The following is a 17173-nucleotide window of genomic DNA, read 5'->3' on the forward strand; positions in this document are numbered from 1 at the left end:
GATGTCAGAAGCACTTCTCCTTTTATTAATCTATTTAAGCTTGCATGAGAATTCATAGTTGACCAAGCAGTACAGCTTATTTATCATAAAATTCTAACCATAGTGATGCTGTGACAGAACTATTGCTATGATATCAATTTTTCAGTGATCTTTAAGGTTTAGTGACTCGCATAAGGTCACACAGCCAGTAAATGATTTAGCCACAATTCAAATTCAACCCTGGGCTCAACTGGACACTTCTTACTACTTCTCAGTTATTCTAGTTAATTCATGGATGTAATTATCAATAATGACCTTCAATTCACCTTTGTATTCTTTTTGGCATAGTAATGATACAGTGTTATGATTTAATATATTAGCAACAGTTGTCAGGTTATCCTGGATTTGCCATTTTTCCCCTTAAGTCACATCACAAGATATCCTACATCATTTAAAATGTCATTTTGTTCTGGCCCCTCCTACATAATGATACTGAAATATATTATTTTATCCTGTCTCAAACCAATCGAATTAAAATTTCCCTTAGCAGATTATCCAGCACTTTCCCAGGAAGAAAGGCTCTCCTTGTGAAAGAAAAAGGCCACCTCCATTTCATATCCTGATTAGCCTAGAGGCCTGTGTGGCGTTACCCTCAGTGAAGGATTTATCGTTCCTTCCAGAGACCTCCTGTTCCCTGTTCCTCGAGTGAGCTAGTCCCAGTACCGTGACTCTTCTGGGGATTCAGATCTGAATCTGTCCTTCAAAACTCGAGATAAGCAGCAGCCCCGGGCAAGTAAATGAGACAGAATCCGTTTTGGAATTTTGTTCCTTCCTTCTGGAAGTTTTGGTCTCCAAGGAAAAGTAATGAGCTGCTAAGGTGTTTTAATGAAAGAAAGGCTGTACATGGATGCTGTGCTATTATGATCATGTGTATGGGTAAAATGAAAGGGAGCGATGCCTGCATTTTGCGTTGGAAATTTGCCATCACCAAACTCAGCAGTTATGATGTCATTAAACTCAACTTTTGTTTCATACTCTGACTGATCTTTCTTTCCTTCTCTCAACCAGTTAGAGCTGAAACCTCAAGGCCGAATGCTAATGAACGCAAGATACTTTCTGGAAATGAGTGGCAAGTGACATTTCTTCTTCCTGTTGGGGAGAGTGGAGGGCACGCCCTTCTCCTCATGTGCAACTCGATATACCTTCTAGACTAGCAGAGAAAAGAATTAGGAGAAAATGGAAGCCCAAGGAATGTTCTTAAAATTCCCAGCGGTGCTCAAACATTAGTTAAAACAACACTATGTTTCTCTGAGCTAGAGAAACATAGAAATGCAAAACATGGATAGCATTAGTTTTTTTTAATTGTGTGGACTCATATGCCCAGCGCATTTACAGTCTATATTTTAGTTTGGGATTTTAATGTCAATTCAAATCAGGCTCTGTTTATGTGCCACGATGTGTGTACACACTGGCTATGTGTAAATGATGTGATATAACAAGCTATCGCAGATCTGTAGAATACAAAATAAATAAGAAACCAATAAATATTTCCCATAATGCTAGTGCAAAATGCCAATGCCTTCAAGTTAGTCACCTTAAAATCGTTTTAGGAACAAGGGAGAAAAATGCATTGCTAAAGAGTTTCCGTTTCACGTCACACACAGATACTGGTCACAGAAGGTTACATTTACGAGCACAGCGTGTGCATATGGCTGTGACAGCCTATCAGTTCTTCCTGTTGCATTTATGTTCTATGGTCATAACCCTATTTAAATGAATCAAATGTTACTGCTCATAAAATTGTAAGCCTCAGAATGGATATGTGAACTCACTGATGATAAACTGATTTTATTATTTTCTAAATTAGGTTTACTACCAAGAAACCAGTTTAGTTTACAGATTTATGCTGCTTTCTGGGTTTTGTTTCACATGGACAGCTCCTTTGGGTCCAGATTCAAACGAATACATTGGAAAAACCTGATTATGAGATAATCAGGGAAAACGGAACGCTCACCAGATAGTTGACAATATTGAGGCATTGTTGTCAATTCTTTAGATGTGAAGATGATATTGTGGTTATATTTTTGAAATGGGCCTCATCCTTAATATACATACTAAAATATTTATAGATAAAATAATATAGTACCAGGGATCTGTTCAAACTAACCCATTGGCATGGGGTGGGGGGAGTGCATGGAGTATATTAGAAGAGTGGCCATGAACTGGTAATTGTCAAAGCTGAATGACAGCTACTGGGAAGTCGATTACAGTATTTGCTCAATTTTGTGTATATTTGAAATTTTCCATAATAAACCTTTTTTAAAAAAGAAAAAAGTCCTAAGAGGGAACAATACAATCTGAACTTTTCTTCTTTTATTTCTGGAAGCTCCAAATATGTAATATATGTCATTATACTATTTTTGAGTCTGCCAAATGATAGAAAGTGATTGTAGAGCAGCTGAATACTGAGTTTCCATAAAAAGTGAAAGTACTGGCCTAAATGACAATATGAATACTGTTTAATTCCTTGAATAAGAGAAAGTATACTTCTCCCATTCATTCAAAATGTAGCCCAATGTAAATTGAAGAAACTCCTCCGTGGGAATGCAAGTATTTTTGGTAAATGGTTTAAAGATCACCACTTTGAAAAATGATTCCATGGATATTCATCCTATTATCATGGAACTTAAATTTTATCTTAGAATGAAAACACAAATTCAGGTGGACCAAAAACAATGATATTTCACAAACAATAATTATGCAAGCCTAGGAAGTATTTTTTAAAGAACAAAACATTGTAGCATTTAAAAATTGTTATACCTAGACCCATACTGAGACTTCATCTCTAAATTTTCACATATTAGAAAACCATAATTTTTTAACACTCAATATTGTGGAATAACTGAACTAGAAAATTCCTTATTGATGACAAGAAGTATAGAATAGCATTCAATTCTAAAAATGTTTATTATTACATTAAGAGTTCTTACATTCAGGAATCTTCAACCCAAATTGGAGACGTGGTGCAGATTCAACAGTTATAGAATTAAATCCTAAGCCACATAAACACTAATTAACCAAGAGATAACTACAAGTTACTTTCATTCCAGAAAATTTCATACTGAGGGCACTGAAAGATAGGCAGAATTGAGATCTGCAAAGAAGAGGGGTAACCTCTAGGAGGAAAAAAATGTAGGCTTGAGCAAAAACATGAATGGACAGAGGATTGTGAGAAGACCAGTCGAGGTAGATCAGTGGGCCTCTGCTAAAATCAGTGTGAAGAAGCAAAGGCAGATCCTGGCTTGGAAGCCAGACAAGAGGAGTGTGTAGACATCAGGAAGTCACCATGAACAAGGAGTCGCAGTCACATTCTTGAGCAGGATTTGATATAACAAAAGCAGTGTTTGGGGAAATTGCTTGTGACGGAATGTGGGATTGATCTGGGAAAGGAAGTAGCCTGGATATAGAGAGAGCCTATCTAATTTCATGTTTGCAATGGAGAGGTGATGAGAATCTGGTCTAGGGGTGTGGTTATAGGAATGAAATAAAAGAAAGAGTCCAAAAGAAAATAAGATAAGAGTAAGATTTCTCGGCGGTGTAGATGAAAGGGTATGCCCATTGTAAGTACATAGTTGAGGTGCTTTTATAATTCTTTAAAAAATGAAAGTTGACTGAAGGAAAAAATGTTGATGTTATCTCTTAAAATAGCTAGACTAGGAAAATGATAATAGGACTGGTAGAAATGAGAGATATGGGAAGAGAAGGCAAATGAGGGGGGATGAGGAATTCAATCTTGGATAACAATTAAGAGGCAATGATGTCTCCTATACCCCTCTTTAATAGAAGTCTCAATTCCTTTCTATTCTCAGGGAAGTAAATGGGTCATAGTTCTCCACACACAACTCACTCCATTCTTTCTCTTTTAAAATCTCCATCATTTGATTTCTGTACTGGAATCACTTTTTCTTCTTCCTCGTGCCTACCATCACGCTTGGTAGCTTCAGTGTTCACTATCGCCCCTGATACCCCACCTCATATTTTCACACCTCCCTACACTTTTCTTTATTCGATAACCTACAGTCACCCTGCAGGTCATCAATCGAAATTCTCCACCCTGTCAAGGACTCAGTCAGACCTCCTCTCAGAGCTCACCCTCCTCCCCTGTCAATTCTGTCCTCTCTCACACAATAGGTACCAGACTTTACCCTAATCTAGTTTCTCTTTCACACCCATTTGTTTTCCTACTTCTAACATTAACTTCTGACCTTCCCTGGAGTCCATAATAAGCCCTTGCCAGTACTCTGCTCTCACGAGCGCCCTCTTTTTCCAAAGATGTTCTTATGTCCAAACGACACATTCACCCCTGTCTTTCTTCATGCCTTTGCTCCATTTTTACTAGTAACCTATACCTTTTGTCCTCATTGTTTTGGTTAAATACTATTTCATCCACCCAGAAACCTGGAAGTAATTTTTATAGCCTTCTTTTCCTACAACACCCTACATTAATCCAATAGTGTCTACCCATGTTGTTTGCTTAGTAATTTTCAATTTTATCCCCTGCTTACATCATCATTACCTCTTGCCAAATCCCCATTATTCTACTCAGCTGCCAGAATGAACTATGAAAAATTTCATTCTGAACATGCAATGCCTCTGTTCCTCCGTTTGCCCCTGTCCCTGCCTACAGCCTTTCAGTGTTTGTAAATTATCTATGGGAAAATAAATATTCAAGCTGATCTGATACCTACACATTTTCTAGATGTGACCTCTGATATTTTCTGCTTCATACACCTCACTCTGGCAATACAAACCTCCTCAGGTACCCTTGCTTAGTCTCTTCCATCTAGACAGAACACTTTTTGTTTTTCCCTACCATGCCTTCTCCTACACTTTAGTAAGAGCTATTTGTCCTTCAGAACCCACCTCAGAAATCATCTCAGCTAGTACCTTCCATGTCTAACTTTCCTCTCTTTCTCACCTCCACTGACCTACACCTGCTGGCATAGCTTCCTCACCTCCATGGACCCATAGCATCCTGTGAATACTTCTATTTGGACAATTACTACATTAATTGTCTTTACTTCTGGACTCTAAATTCCTTTCAGGAAAGCAATGGTTGAACCAACCTTACTTGTCTCTTTAACTTCAGCACCAGGTTGCATACTAGGTACATAGGAGGTACTTAATGAACATTCGTTGAAGTATTTAGTTGGAATCACCCCGGCATTTAGAAATTCCTTTTTATTTTCTTTTGATTCCCATACAATGGCTATTCCAAACATTCTGGTACTCCTTGGTTTCTGAGGGTGCCTACTCTTCTCACTCTTAGAGGTTGGCCTGCCCACAGTATAACTGGGAAGGACTCCATCTTCTGTCTGCACTTAGAACATAGCTGCTTCTTCCTGCATTTTCTTCCTGCACCCTCCCTTTCTTGGTCTCCTGCCTCTCATCCCTAGCAGCTCTGTACCATCAATCATGTTTCCTTTCTAGCATCTCCAGCTGTTCCTTCTCTTTGGTTTCCAACTCATTGCCAAGACATACTGAATTAAACCATCTTCTCCAAACTTGAAAAAGATCTTTTTCTTTAACCTTTTTACCTCCATCAGCTTTTCTTTCCTCTCCTTCCCTGACACATTTCTTGAAAAAATAGTCTATATTTATGAGTCCCTGTTTCTTCACTACTCTGTCAATTCTTAAACCTGGCTGGTATTTCTACCAATCTGCTAAATGGCTTTCTGCAAGAGTGTGAATCCTCAAAACCAATTCCTGTTTCTTAGCCTACAATTCCCTTGACACCTCTATATCAATCAATGCTGACCCCCCACTTGGCTTGGCGGAAGTGGTATTATTCAAGTTTTCCTCTTAAATTTTCAGCTGCCTCTTTGTGGTCTCTTTTGTAATTCTTTTTCTACCTCCTAAAAAATACGGGTGTACGTAGCTCCAAGTCTATTTCACACCATCATATACTGTTCTTTGCATGAGTGCCATGTCTCCCTGACTGACTGTCAGCCACTCAAAGGTTAGAGATAACATCTCATATTTCTTTAGCAAACTCGGTGTAGCAATTTGCTCATAGCTGCCCAGGAAACATGTGTGGTTAGACTGACTACAAACAAGTGATGGATTAAACTAAATAAAGAGATTAGGAGCCATTACTATAAAAGAAGTAACCAAACAGATAAAAACCAATGAACTTTAAGCCAAGAAACAAACAGAGAAGGAAATTACTTCAGAAATAAACATAGTAAATACCAGACGAATTCAAGAAATTCTGAGTTTTTATACATTTATTCTCTTGTAACGATTGAAATGGTTAGCGGATAAAGGATATCACAGGAAGCAGCAAGAGAATAAATTCATTTCTAGCACTTTCTGACATTTTTAAAAGAAATCACAGTACTATAGACTCACGCACAGAATATACACTTAATTTTTTATAGTAATACAGTTTGGGTTCCCACAATAATTCCCTTCCATCCCTTGAATGTAAAAGTAATTTTATACTTTATTTATTTCATACCATTTTCATCTGGACCAAAATAGAAATGAGTCAAATCTTACTGACAAATGACCTACCATGCCAGTCACAAGTTGTAAATAGATCTCCACACTTATCCCAGAACTTGTGGGAGAAGGCAATTGCCTCAGTGACCCTGAATTTAACCCCTCACTCACCGACCCTAATGTATTTCCAGCCTAGTTCCAAATAAAAAGACCTAGATTACCTAACCTTAAAGTATGAGGCAGTATTATGCCCCATCTGTGGAACTCTTTACATGGTTATTGGGGATGCCTGCTATCTGGGGGTCCAGAGTTGCCATTAAACAGACCTGTGGACCACCGCAGAGAAGACTTCGGTCCTGACATATGTCCTGGGAGTTGGCTGGATTCCTGAGGGAGAGCTCTCCCTCTATACAGCCCCACTTCCGTCTACTTCGTATGTTTCTATCTCGGCCACCATTAGGGGTATGACAAATAAGGTACCTCGGCAGGAACATGTGCTCCAAGTATGTTTTTAAACCTCTGGCCTGCTTAGCCCGACTAAAAGTAATTTAAATATCGTTAACTCTTTATATTTGTGAAATATGATCCCTTATTCTTGCCAAACCTCATTTTTTTTGTATTTGTAAAGATAAAAGAAATAGAATAAGTAATCTAAGAATCTTCTAGCGATTTAAAATTGTAAGCATTATCATCAACTTCATTATGCTTATTTTAGCGATGACGATGGTTTTTATTCCTTTCTTGTTTAGGGTGCCATTCGTTCTCTCTCACATGGTGCATTTCTCACCATGCTGTTTAACCGTAACTGCCTTGCTATGGTGTGTTTTCTTTGGACCTGAACTTCGGTGGAAACATCACTGGTATTCTCATAATTCTACCAGTTTTTTGGGAAGATGTCAACAGGGCACAGTGCACTGTGGACAGTGACTACCTAAAGTGCCTGCACCAATACCCATAAATTACAGAGAACTATCAGTTTCTGGCCCTTTCCACGCTGACCTGTGTAGTCTGTAGCTGGTGCATCTGATTACTTTGGACATCAGGAACCAGAATATAAACAACTTCCCCAAGTTCTTTTGCTCTCACTCACAAAGCTGGCCAGCTCCTCCAGTGTGCTGTACTTTCTGTATCCAGATATAAAACATCTAGGGACCTAAAAAAAAAAATGGTGTTTCCAGGTTGCTGTCAATAACCACATTGTTCTCTAGAATTACAGGCAGAAAAGTATTTGCCACTTCCTGTTTTTTCTGGCTGACTCATCACTGACAGTGAATAGGAGAGGCTGGTAAATACCTTGAAAGTTCTGGCCTCTGGTTCTAAATTGAAAGAGGCTAACTCAGCACAGTCAAAGAGTGAAGGATACAGCCAATAATGCGAAATCACTGTTTCAATCCTGTAATAACACACCTATGATGATTCTGTTTTAAAGAATTAAGGAAAAAAGGCTTAGCATTACACCCACCTTAATAAGTACTTGGAAAAAAATAGATAAGTACTTGGGGTTTTACCGATTTCAACTAATTCCTTCTCCATATCTGTCCCTTCCCCATCTCCCCAGCTGTGACAGCCATTTCACAGAATGTCACTTTGTCCCCTATCCTCTTCTGCAGACACAAAGGACATGAGTGAATTTGAAACTGAAGGCTTCTTTGCTCTGCACCACCGCCGGGGAGCCATCAAACAGGCCAAAGTCCATCATGTCAAGTGCCACGAGTTCACCGCCACCTTTTTCCCACAGCCCACGTTTTGCTCTGTCTGCCATGAGTTTGTCTGGTACGGTAACCTGGCATTTCACTCCAAGCTTTAGGGTATGCATTTTGTCACATCCTCTTAACCCACCAGGCCCCACCTGAGGGGAGCATGCTGGAATACTATAGGAGAGCTTTCTGTAGCCTCGCCTGGATGGAGAAGGCTTCAAGTGTGTGATTCTAGAAAAGATTTTCATAACATGGCTGCTATACAGCAAGGAAGCCAGCTCCATCAGGAAAGCGTTCCAAGGCCTTTAGTTTCTGATTAAAGGAGGTTGCGGGGATGAGGGGGGAAGCACAGAGGAGGGAGACATCCTTATTGAAAGCACAGTTTCACAGTTGACACTTCCACCATCTCGACAGCCCTATTGTGCCAGCACTAACGTCCGCAACAGGCAACACTTTCCCATAGGATCTCATGGGTTTAGATGCTTACAGCACTCTTAGGTGTTTCAACAGCCCTCAAACAGAGATGGGTTCAAGCCTCAGTAAGCACCCAGCAAAGGCTGTGGTAGAGTGGACACTTGAGACGACTCCTCTCTCTGGTCTCAGCTTCCTTGCCTCCTAATGGAGTATTCTTCCCTTTGGGCTACTGCAGAATTCATTAATGCACGACCCCAGCCTAACCAGGGTATCCAAGGTCAAATATACTTTGAGTGCATTTCTATCAACCTGTTTTCATCTAATGACCTGAACCTCCTTTCTTTCTAATAGTGAGTTAGGAATTAGACTTCAGCTTCAGGATTTGTTAGTTGCAAATAGTCTCAGATACTCAGAAACAGGAAATAAAATCTTACAACATCTTATAAAATGTTATAAGTGTCTTTGCTGATCTTTATTGAGCTTAGTGAGACAATAAATTCTTAAGTGTAAGACATGGAAATTTGCTACTAAGGGCCCGTGATGCACTTTCAATTAGGCATTTTAACCTCTACATGTTTGTTTGGAAAATACACAGATGAGAGGGAAACCAATAGCTCCCCATTTATTTTATCATCAGACTTTTAACAAAGCAATTTCAAAAAAAACCCATGTTAACACTCTTGGCAAATGATAGACCAGGACTAGCTGATCATAAAATGCTCTGTGATAGCAGGAAGCTATGAGATCTCATTACCTTTTAGGTGTGTGTGATGCTGCTACTGGTTCAAATAGCCACATAAATCAAACATGTGCTTTATTGCAGGGGTCTGAACAAACAGGGCTATCAGTGCCGACGTAAGTAAGGATTTCTGTTGTCTTTTCATCCTTTTATTTAGTTGTTCCTCAACTTCTGCAAATCTTTAGCTGTAATCATTTCCTTTCAGAATGTAATGCAGCAATTCACAAGAAGTGTATCGATAAAGTCATAGCCAAGTGCACAGGATCAGCTATCAACAGCCGAGAAACCATGGTGCGTATTTAGAGTCCGCTCTTCATCTGAAATATGATTTTCCCTGACATTAAATTGTACAACCTATTAATTCTTTTTTAATAATGCCTGAACTTGAATCCTTAGACTTGTCAACAATCTCCCTAAAACTCCTCTCCTCTTTAGTAATTGTTACTGAGATCAAAAACTAGAGCATGAATAAGAAAAGCACAATAAGAATTTTAGTGCCTTTGCCTTTTTCAGAAAAACATAATAGAAAGTGGCCAGAAAACATAGTTTGGATCAATTATATGACAACAACTTCTGTGACATCTACAGCTAGAAGTGACAGTTAAAGAGTAGAAATAGAGCCGGCAAAGTGGCTCATTGGTTAAAAGTTGGCTTGGGAGCACGAGCTTTGAGCAGCAGGGCCTCAGTTCAGATCCCACATGAGGGCCAGTGACGCTGCGCCCTCTACAGCTAAGATGGTGAACAACAGCTCGACCTGGAGCTGGGCTGCAGTGAGTCGCTGGCGACGGCGGAGGCTGCAGTGGGGCTGCAGTGGGCTGCTGTAAGCTACCGAGAGTGGTCAGCAGCCAGCGTGAGCGGCTGTGAGCCACTGTGAGTGGCCGTCCAATGGCTGGCGACCGATCTGCCTCAGCCGGGAAGAGCGCAATGATCACAATACCAACATGGGCCAGTGAAGCGACGTCCTCCACAACTAGACTGAAGAACAAAAGGACAGCAACTGGTCTGTTCCCCTTCCCCCAATTCCCCAGTGCTGTTCCCTCCCCCAATTTTCCAATAAAATCTTTTTTAAAAAAAGAGTAGAAACAAATGATAATACAGATATCAGCATTTACAAGGTTAGTCAGAGATGATAACAGATGTATAATTCTTATATTAAGAGGCAAATCTTTCTTGCAGAATGAACTCTGAAGCATACAGTTTAAGGACAAGTTAGATTTTACCCCGTTGGAGAAGGGGGGGCTGAGCTAGAAAGTCAGGCAGCCTTCCTTTTCCCACTCTTTCCCTCTTCACTTAATAAATATTTATTGTGTATCTAAACCACAGAAGATACTCTATGTACACTGTACAGTAGAGCACAAAACAGACATGGTCCTGCCATTATGGACTGTACCATAACGTTGGGGAAACAGATATTAACAAACGACTGTACATAATTTCCACTTATATTAGGTGCTACGAGGGAGAATAACTGAGTGGCCCACTTAGACTGGAGGTCAGGGACTCTCCCAGGGAAGGGAGCATTTAAACTGAGGGCTGAAGTTGAAGGGAGCCAGCTGTGTGAACGGCAGGACAAAGGAGCCCCCCAGAAAGGCTGAAAGGCTCTGAGGATGGAAAGAATCAGCATGTTCTAGGAACTGAAGTGAGACCATGTGGCTAGAACAACCAGGGCAAGAATGGGACAGGAAGTTGAGGCACTTGGCAGGACCTAGATGGGGCCAGGCTCTTTTGGACCCTGGACCCTGGAAATGGCTGGATTTTATTTGAGTGGCAATGGGCAGTCCACTCTGTGACTGCTGTCAAGGAAATGGTGGGTTGCATTGTGAACGTACAAACCAGAGGTTATGGAGTCCCACCAGGGCAGAAGGGTGGTGACAGTGGAGATCAAGCGAAGTGAGCAGATTTTCAGGTGATTTCTATATTCAGAATGACCGTATTTGCCAGTAGACAAGATGTGGAGAATGAAAGAGAGGGAAATAAGGATGATGGCCGAGTTTCTGTCTTGAGCAGTGGGGTAGAAAGCAGAACCCTGAGAACATGAATAAGACTGGAAGGAGAGATCTGGGGAGAGAAATTCATTATTTCCATTTTGGACAAGGTCAGTCTGCGATGCCTATGGACATCCAAGTATAGGTATCAAATAGACAATTTTATATGTGCTTGGAATTCATATGAGCCAATGGGTCAAATCTATAAATTTGGGAGTGGCTATCAAGTAGGGAGAAATTGAAGCTGACAAGAGTTTACGTAGTGAGGGAGTATTGAGAAAAGGGAGTATAGAGTCAATACTGACCCCCAAAGGAATTGAAAATTAGATGTTAGGTAGAAGAGAAGGAGCTTGTGATAGAGACTGAGAACAAGGGTTCAGAGAGGGCTCTTCAATACTAAGAGTGGCTGAAAGGATCAATTGTGTTCAGTGCAGCTGAGATGTTGAGAAAAATGAGGGCCACGTGGAGATCTTTGGAGCCCTGATCAGAGAAGTTTCAAAGGATTTATAGAGGTGTTCCGCACATTGGCCAGCACTGAAGGTTACTGGAAGATGATGTCATGGAAACCACCTAAGTATTAACATTATCACGAAGATTAACCATGAAGGAGATCACTGAAGTAGCACAGTAGCTGGAAGGAGGTGAGACACATGGGTTATATAGTATATATAGTATATAGAAATACTCCCACAGCTAGACAGCAAGGGCAGATGAATGAAGTTGGAGAGAGGGGCAACCAAAGCAGTCAGCCTTGGCAAGAAAGGAAGAGGTCCAAAGCCCATGTGGAGATGGGTCTCTGATGGACAGATGGATAGTTCATCAATTGTAACAGGAAGAGAGAAGGAGAAAATGGTTGTTGATTTGGGGGGTAGACAGGTGAGGGAGCTTATCTTACTGATGTCCTCAATGAAGTCTGAGGGTGGAGAAAAGGAAGAAGGGAAGGCAACAACTGGCTCTAAGGAGAGAGAATCTGTGAAAGAATTATCTTAGAGATGGGAAAGCAAGGGTTCAGAGAAAAGCCATAGGACTGCCAGGCACAGTTGAAAGTCCTTTTGACTTTGAGGGTGTCAACCTGCCCAGGTGTGTGAGTTTCTCCAGCAAAGGGGCAGGTACAGGAAAGGCAAATCGGGTGAGTTTCTCCAAAGTAAAATTTCCTTTAAAATTTAGAGCCAGAAGGGATAATTTCATATTATAAGTGACTCTGCTAAGACTCAGAGAGGTTAAAGTAGTTTATCTATGGTCAAACACCTATAAGTGGCAGAGTCAGGACTGAAGTTCAGATCGCAATCTCCCAGACCAATATTTTTGTTTATTTAAATCAAATTGCCACCTCCCAACCCACCCTCCTGCTCCCTTTACTTGATGCCTCAGAATCACAGAGTGTAAGCATGACTATTCAGTGGCTGAAGTCCAACACAAATAGAAGGCGCCTCAAGTATAATTTTAAATTTTCAAGTAGCCACATGGTAGGAAAAAGCCACAGGTGAAATATCTTAACATTATATTTTATTTAACCCCATCTGCCCAAATACTATCATTTCAATGTGTGATCAGTATAAAAATTAATGAGATATTTACATCATGTTTTTCATACAAAGTCTTCAAAATCCAGTGTGTGTTTTTATGCTTCCAGCACATCTTGTCACCACCTTGCACTTGTTTACTGGCCCATGTGAGTAAGTGACTCTCATAGTGGAAAATGCAGATCTACAGCCTTTCCCAGATGTATTTTGAACCATTTGGACTTGGGTTCAAGATTTAAAGTGGAACCCTTCTAGTCTGGACCTTGACATTGATTGTTTATATTCACACAGAAATGCTTATATGACATGAGTTTTGAAAGTCCTTTTTTCTTGGTTGAAAATGGCTAGAGTAAGTGCTGGGCAGCTTTGAAACAATTCTAAACAGCCATTCCAAAAACCGAATGCTGACCAGCAGCGACAGAGGGAAGGAATATTGGCTGCATGGCTTTAATGAATAAGCCTTCCCAAATGAATTGTTTCATTAAAAACATGCAGAGATTATAAGTCTTAAGTAAACAGAACTTTTTATACTGCACAAGAATATTGAGATTCTTGCCAGGATTCAAAATGCCTGATTTGTTGTTGTTGTTGGTGGTGGTGGTCATGTGATAAGTTTGATTAAAGGAGAAGATTTAAACTCTAGAAAACTGTTTTCAAAGATCTGTAACATATCTACCACCAGCATCCTTCTCGCATCTCCCCTCTCCCCATCCCCTAAATCATAATTTTATTTTGAGAGAGAGAAGAGTAACAGTGAAAGCGAACAGGTTCTGATTCTGACGGCCAGGCTCATAGATATCCCAGCTTGCTTGATGGCTGTGTGACCCAGACAAGTATCTTGCACTCTCTGTGCTTAATCTCCTCATCTATCAAAGGAAGATACTCATAGAGGCTACTTCAAATAGGGTATTTTGAGGATTGTATGAGATATCACATGTGTAAAAGATTAGACATGTGACATATGTGTCCACAGCACCCAGCAGACCCATTGTCTACCTGGTCTCCTCAGCGCGTGTACAATAGGTGTGAAATGCTTCACACGTTAGGCTGTCATACTAATAAACCCATGGTAATGTTTCCTCTGGAGGAGGCATTTAATAACATCTTCCAGAGGTGAAAGCACTAGTTCTGGGTGAAATATTTATATGAAAAGGAAATATTTATATTAAAATAGGAAGGGAAGTGCAATGTTTACTTAGCTCCCATTTCAATAAATAACCCTAGTCCCCGCTTCCTGAAAGGTTAGTCCGACTGTGGGGATGCCTGCCTTTAGCTGTCTGCAGGTTACTTGGTTACCGTATACCACGCGCTTGCCCCTCACCCCGAAGAGCTAATGGCTGCCTGAGTTCTTTGGACACGACTATAAAGCTTGGCGGGTAAAAATTGTGGTTTAACATACACATTGGTCCGATAGTTTTATTATTCTGCGAGTTATGCAAAAGTATCTGCTAAGACATCAAAAGCTGGGAGCCCAGGGACACGCAGCATCACACCCGTTGTTCTTCTCTCATTTCAGTTCCACAAGGAGAGGTTCAAAATTGACATGCCGCACAGATTTAAAGTCTACAATTACAAAAGCCCAACCTTCTGTGAGCACTGTGGGACGCTGCTGTGGGGCCTGGCCAGGCAAGGACTGAAATGTGATGGTGAGTCTAGTGGGAGATGAGTGTGGTCCCAATAGAACAACCCCCCTGCCACACACACACACACACACAAACACACACACAGTGGTGGATTTGCAGTTTTAAGGAGAGCATGACTAGGAGGGAGGGAGGATAGAGATGGTTTAGAAGGGTAACCACCTCACCCACCACCACTCCCCTCAACACCCTAATCCTTGAACCCAGGTAAGTGCAAAATTGGTCCAGTTAAATGATCAAGACGCCTGGGCCGTTGCCTTCTGTTGCAACGGTAGTCCTGGGGAGAAATGGGGCAGCATTTCTCCGGACTGGTCCCTTCTCTTTACCTGACCTGCTGTCTTCCCTGGGCCTGGCCCCTGAGTCTGGCAGCTTTGCTGGGCCCTGCCCCTGCCGCTGTCCTCTGCACCAGCCAGTGACACTCTTTCTGTAGTCCCATCAAGGAGCAAGCCCACCCGTCCCCCTGGCTGATGGAAGGTCCTGCACAGAAGAATTCTGTGACTTAAGCTGGACAGTCTATCCCCAAAGCATGCTGCCAGCTGGCAATGCCCACGAAGGGGCGGAGCCCGGCTCTGACTCGGACCTTTCCTCAGAGGCTGCTATTATAGCAGGGCCTCGGCCTCTGCAGCCGTCACTGGTCAAGCGATTCAGACGGACTGAGAAAAAGCCAAAAGGGCTTTCTTGCTCTAAAATGCTAAGGCAATAACCTTTAGAAACAGAGATGCTGCTTAAGCCAGGGTTAGGGGGTAGGGAGGCAGACATTTCAATAAGAATGACAAAGCGCTTCTGCCTTTTGAGTGGGGGCGAGGGTGGGGACAGGGTCTGGACAGCATGTGCACAAAGGAGGGTGACCTGCCGCAGAGACACCTTTCTATTTTGAATTATCAAGTATAAAAGCCACTTTTCTTGGCAGTCCCCTTTTATTTTATGTCACTGGCTAATGCGTCTTACCTTTTAAGTGACAAGAGGGTGACTGACTTAAGGTGAAAGATCACCTTCAGGAGCGGCCCCCTTCCTCATCCCAACTGCGTTCTGTGTCTGGGGAGCTAGCAGGAGGGACATCTTAATGGAGGCAGGAGGGCACAGGTTTTCAAATCACGATGGAAGGCAAAACCCACGTGTAGTCAAAACTTACCCTAACGATCCCTCCATGACCCACAAGCCCTGCTACATGCTTTCCTCTCCACACCTGTTCAAGAGGGCCTGGGACTGGACAGAATACCTTTACGAGTTCATAGGCGAGAAGTCATTTCAGATACCCTAACTGTACAAACAGGACATGAATCATCAAAGCCCCTCTGACAGCCTCCTGTCCCTATGCGGGGTCTCACAGTTCAGGCTTCCTCTCCCTGGAGCCCCAGGCACCCCACCAGCGGAGGCCAAGCCTGTCCCAACAGCGTGATGACGCTCTGAGCTTAGAACTTCCACGAGGGTTCTTGGCATTGTTTCACGGCTCACGGACCTGCTGTGTTCTGTCCTTTGCTAAGGTTCTTTCTTCTCCATTCCATTCTCTTCCCCACTCTCCCACCTCCTGCACTCCAAGTAGCCCCTCCCTCTTTTCTCTCACCCCCCCTTCTCTCCCCTTCCCTCCCCTTCCCTTCCCCCCTGTGTCATTCTCTACTCTCACTGCTAACACCCCCAAAGTCGCTGTTTCCTCACCTCATGCCCTCACCTTTGTCACCTCCCACTCTCTGCCCCGCTTTCTTTTCCCCTCATCCTTTGCTGCAACTCTCTATCTTGCTCTCTTATAAGCTACCTTCCTAAGTAGGGCTTCCCTTCACCCTGACCTGTCTGCTTTTCTCTCTCTGCTGTAATCCCCATGAAAATAGTCATCAAAAGGGACTATTTACACTCACAGAGATCCATTTATCACCTAATAGGTTAGTAACAAAGATGTATGACATTGTCATAGTAGGGATGGGGCCTTTCTTCACCACCTCGCGTCAAAGACAAGCTTAGATCTGGCTACAATTTTAAGAAGCCGAGAAGCCGAGTAAAACTCTCCAGCCTGCCGCCCTGCGCCTTGCCGCAATGAATCCTGCTAACGCCCCAGGCTTCAGAAGGGCAGCGAGCCTTTACAAACAGCATCTTGACTGTTTTCAAGATCGCACTTGGAATGGCTTTTCATGACGACATCGATGCACATAGACTGGGACAAGTTATAGCTTCATATTTATTTACATACAAAATGCTGTTCTAGTGTGTTGTTATGAACTATCTGAGGAAAAGTGAGCTAGTTAAAACTAAAGGGGAAGGCTGCTAAAATTTCACCTCAATATTTCAATATATAGCCCGCTGTAATAAATAATGAGGATGAAAGAGAAGTTGTATTTGGTTAGCAACTGTCTGATGCCAATCACTGTCCTAAGTTTTCTGGACGCAAAGGGGCTAATAAGCAAATAAGCTTAAAACTGCGTGACTGTATAGCTTCTCCTGCCTAATTCCATTATAGCAATCCCTGTTGATGTACCTTTATACAATTAAGTAGGACTTGAGATCCACTAAGCTGGAGTTTGGAAATCTTTGTTAGCTTTTTTTTCCCCCCACTGTAACAGCGATGTTTCATAAGCAGACAGTGACTTTTCTAAAACTCACGACATGATGTAATAGTCGCCTTTACACAGATGTGCACACTCCCCCACCCCGATCCAAGGGGACTCACACGGTCACAGTGAGTGGAGGGCAGACCTTGATC

General features: G+C 42.0%; 1 protein-coding gene across 1 annotated transcript in view; it reads left to right on the forward strand.

The window, feature by feature from the left end:
• The first annotated feature begins 589 nt into the window (after positions 1-589).
• The window catches only part of PRKCQ (protein kinase C theta), a 62964-nt gene continuing 46380 nt past the window's right edge, over positions 590-17173 (forward strand). Inside the window, exons 1-5 of the mRNA XM_019644554.1 lie at positions 590-1108; positions 8094-8256; positions 9418-9449; positions 9539-9624; positions 14358-14487. Coding sequence (XP_019500099.1) covers positions 1072-1108; positions 8094-8256; positions 9418-9449; positions 9539-9624; positions 14358-14487 — 448 coding nt within the window. The 5' untranslated portion in view covers positions 590-1071. The remainder of the gene's footprint in view (positions 1109-8093; positions 8257-9417; positions 9450-9538; positions 9625-14357; positions 14488-17173) is intronic.

The sequence above is a fragment of the Hipposideros armiger genome, unplaced genomic scaffold, assembly GCF_001890085.2.
Source record: "Hipposideros armiger isolate ML-2016 unplaced genomic scaffold, ASM189008v1 scaffold_88, whole genome shotgun sequence".
Lineage (NCBI taxonomy): Eukaryota > Metazoa > Chordata > Mammalia > Chiroptera > Hipposideridae > Hipposideros > Hipposideros armiger.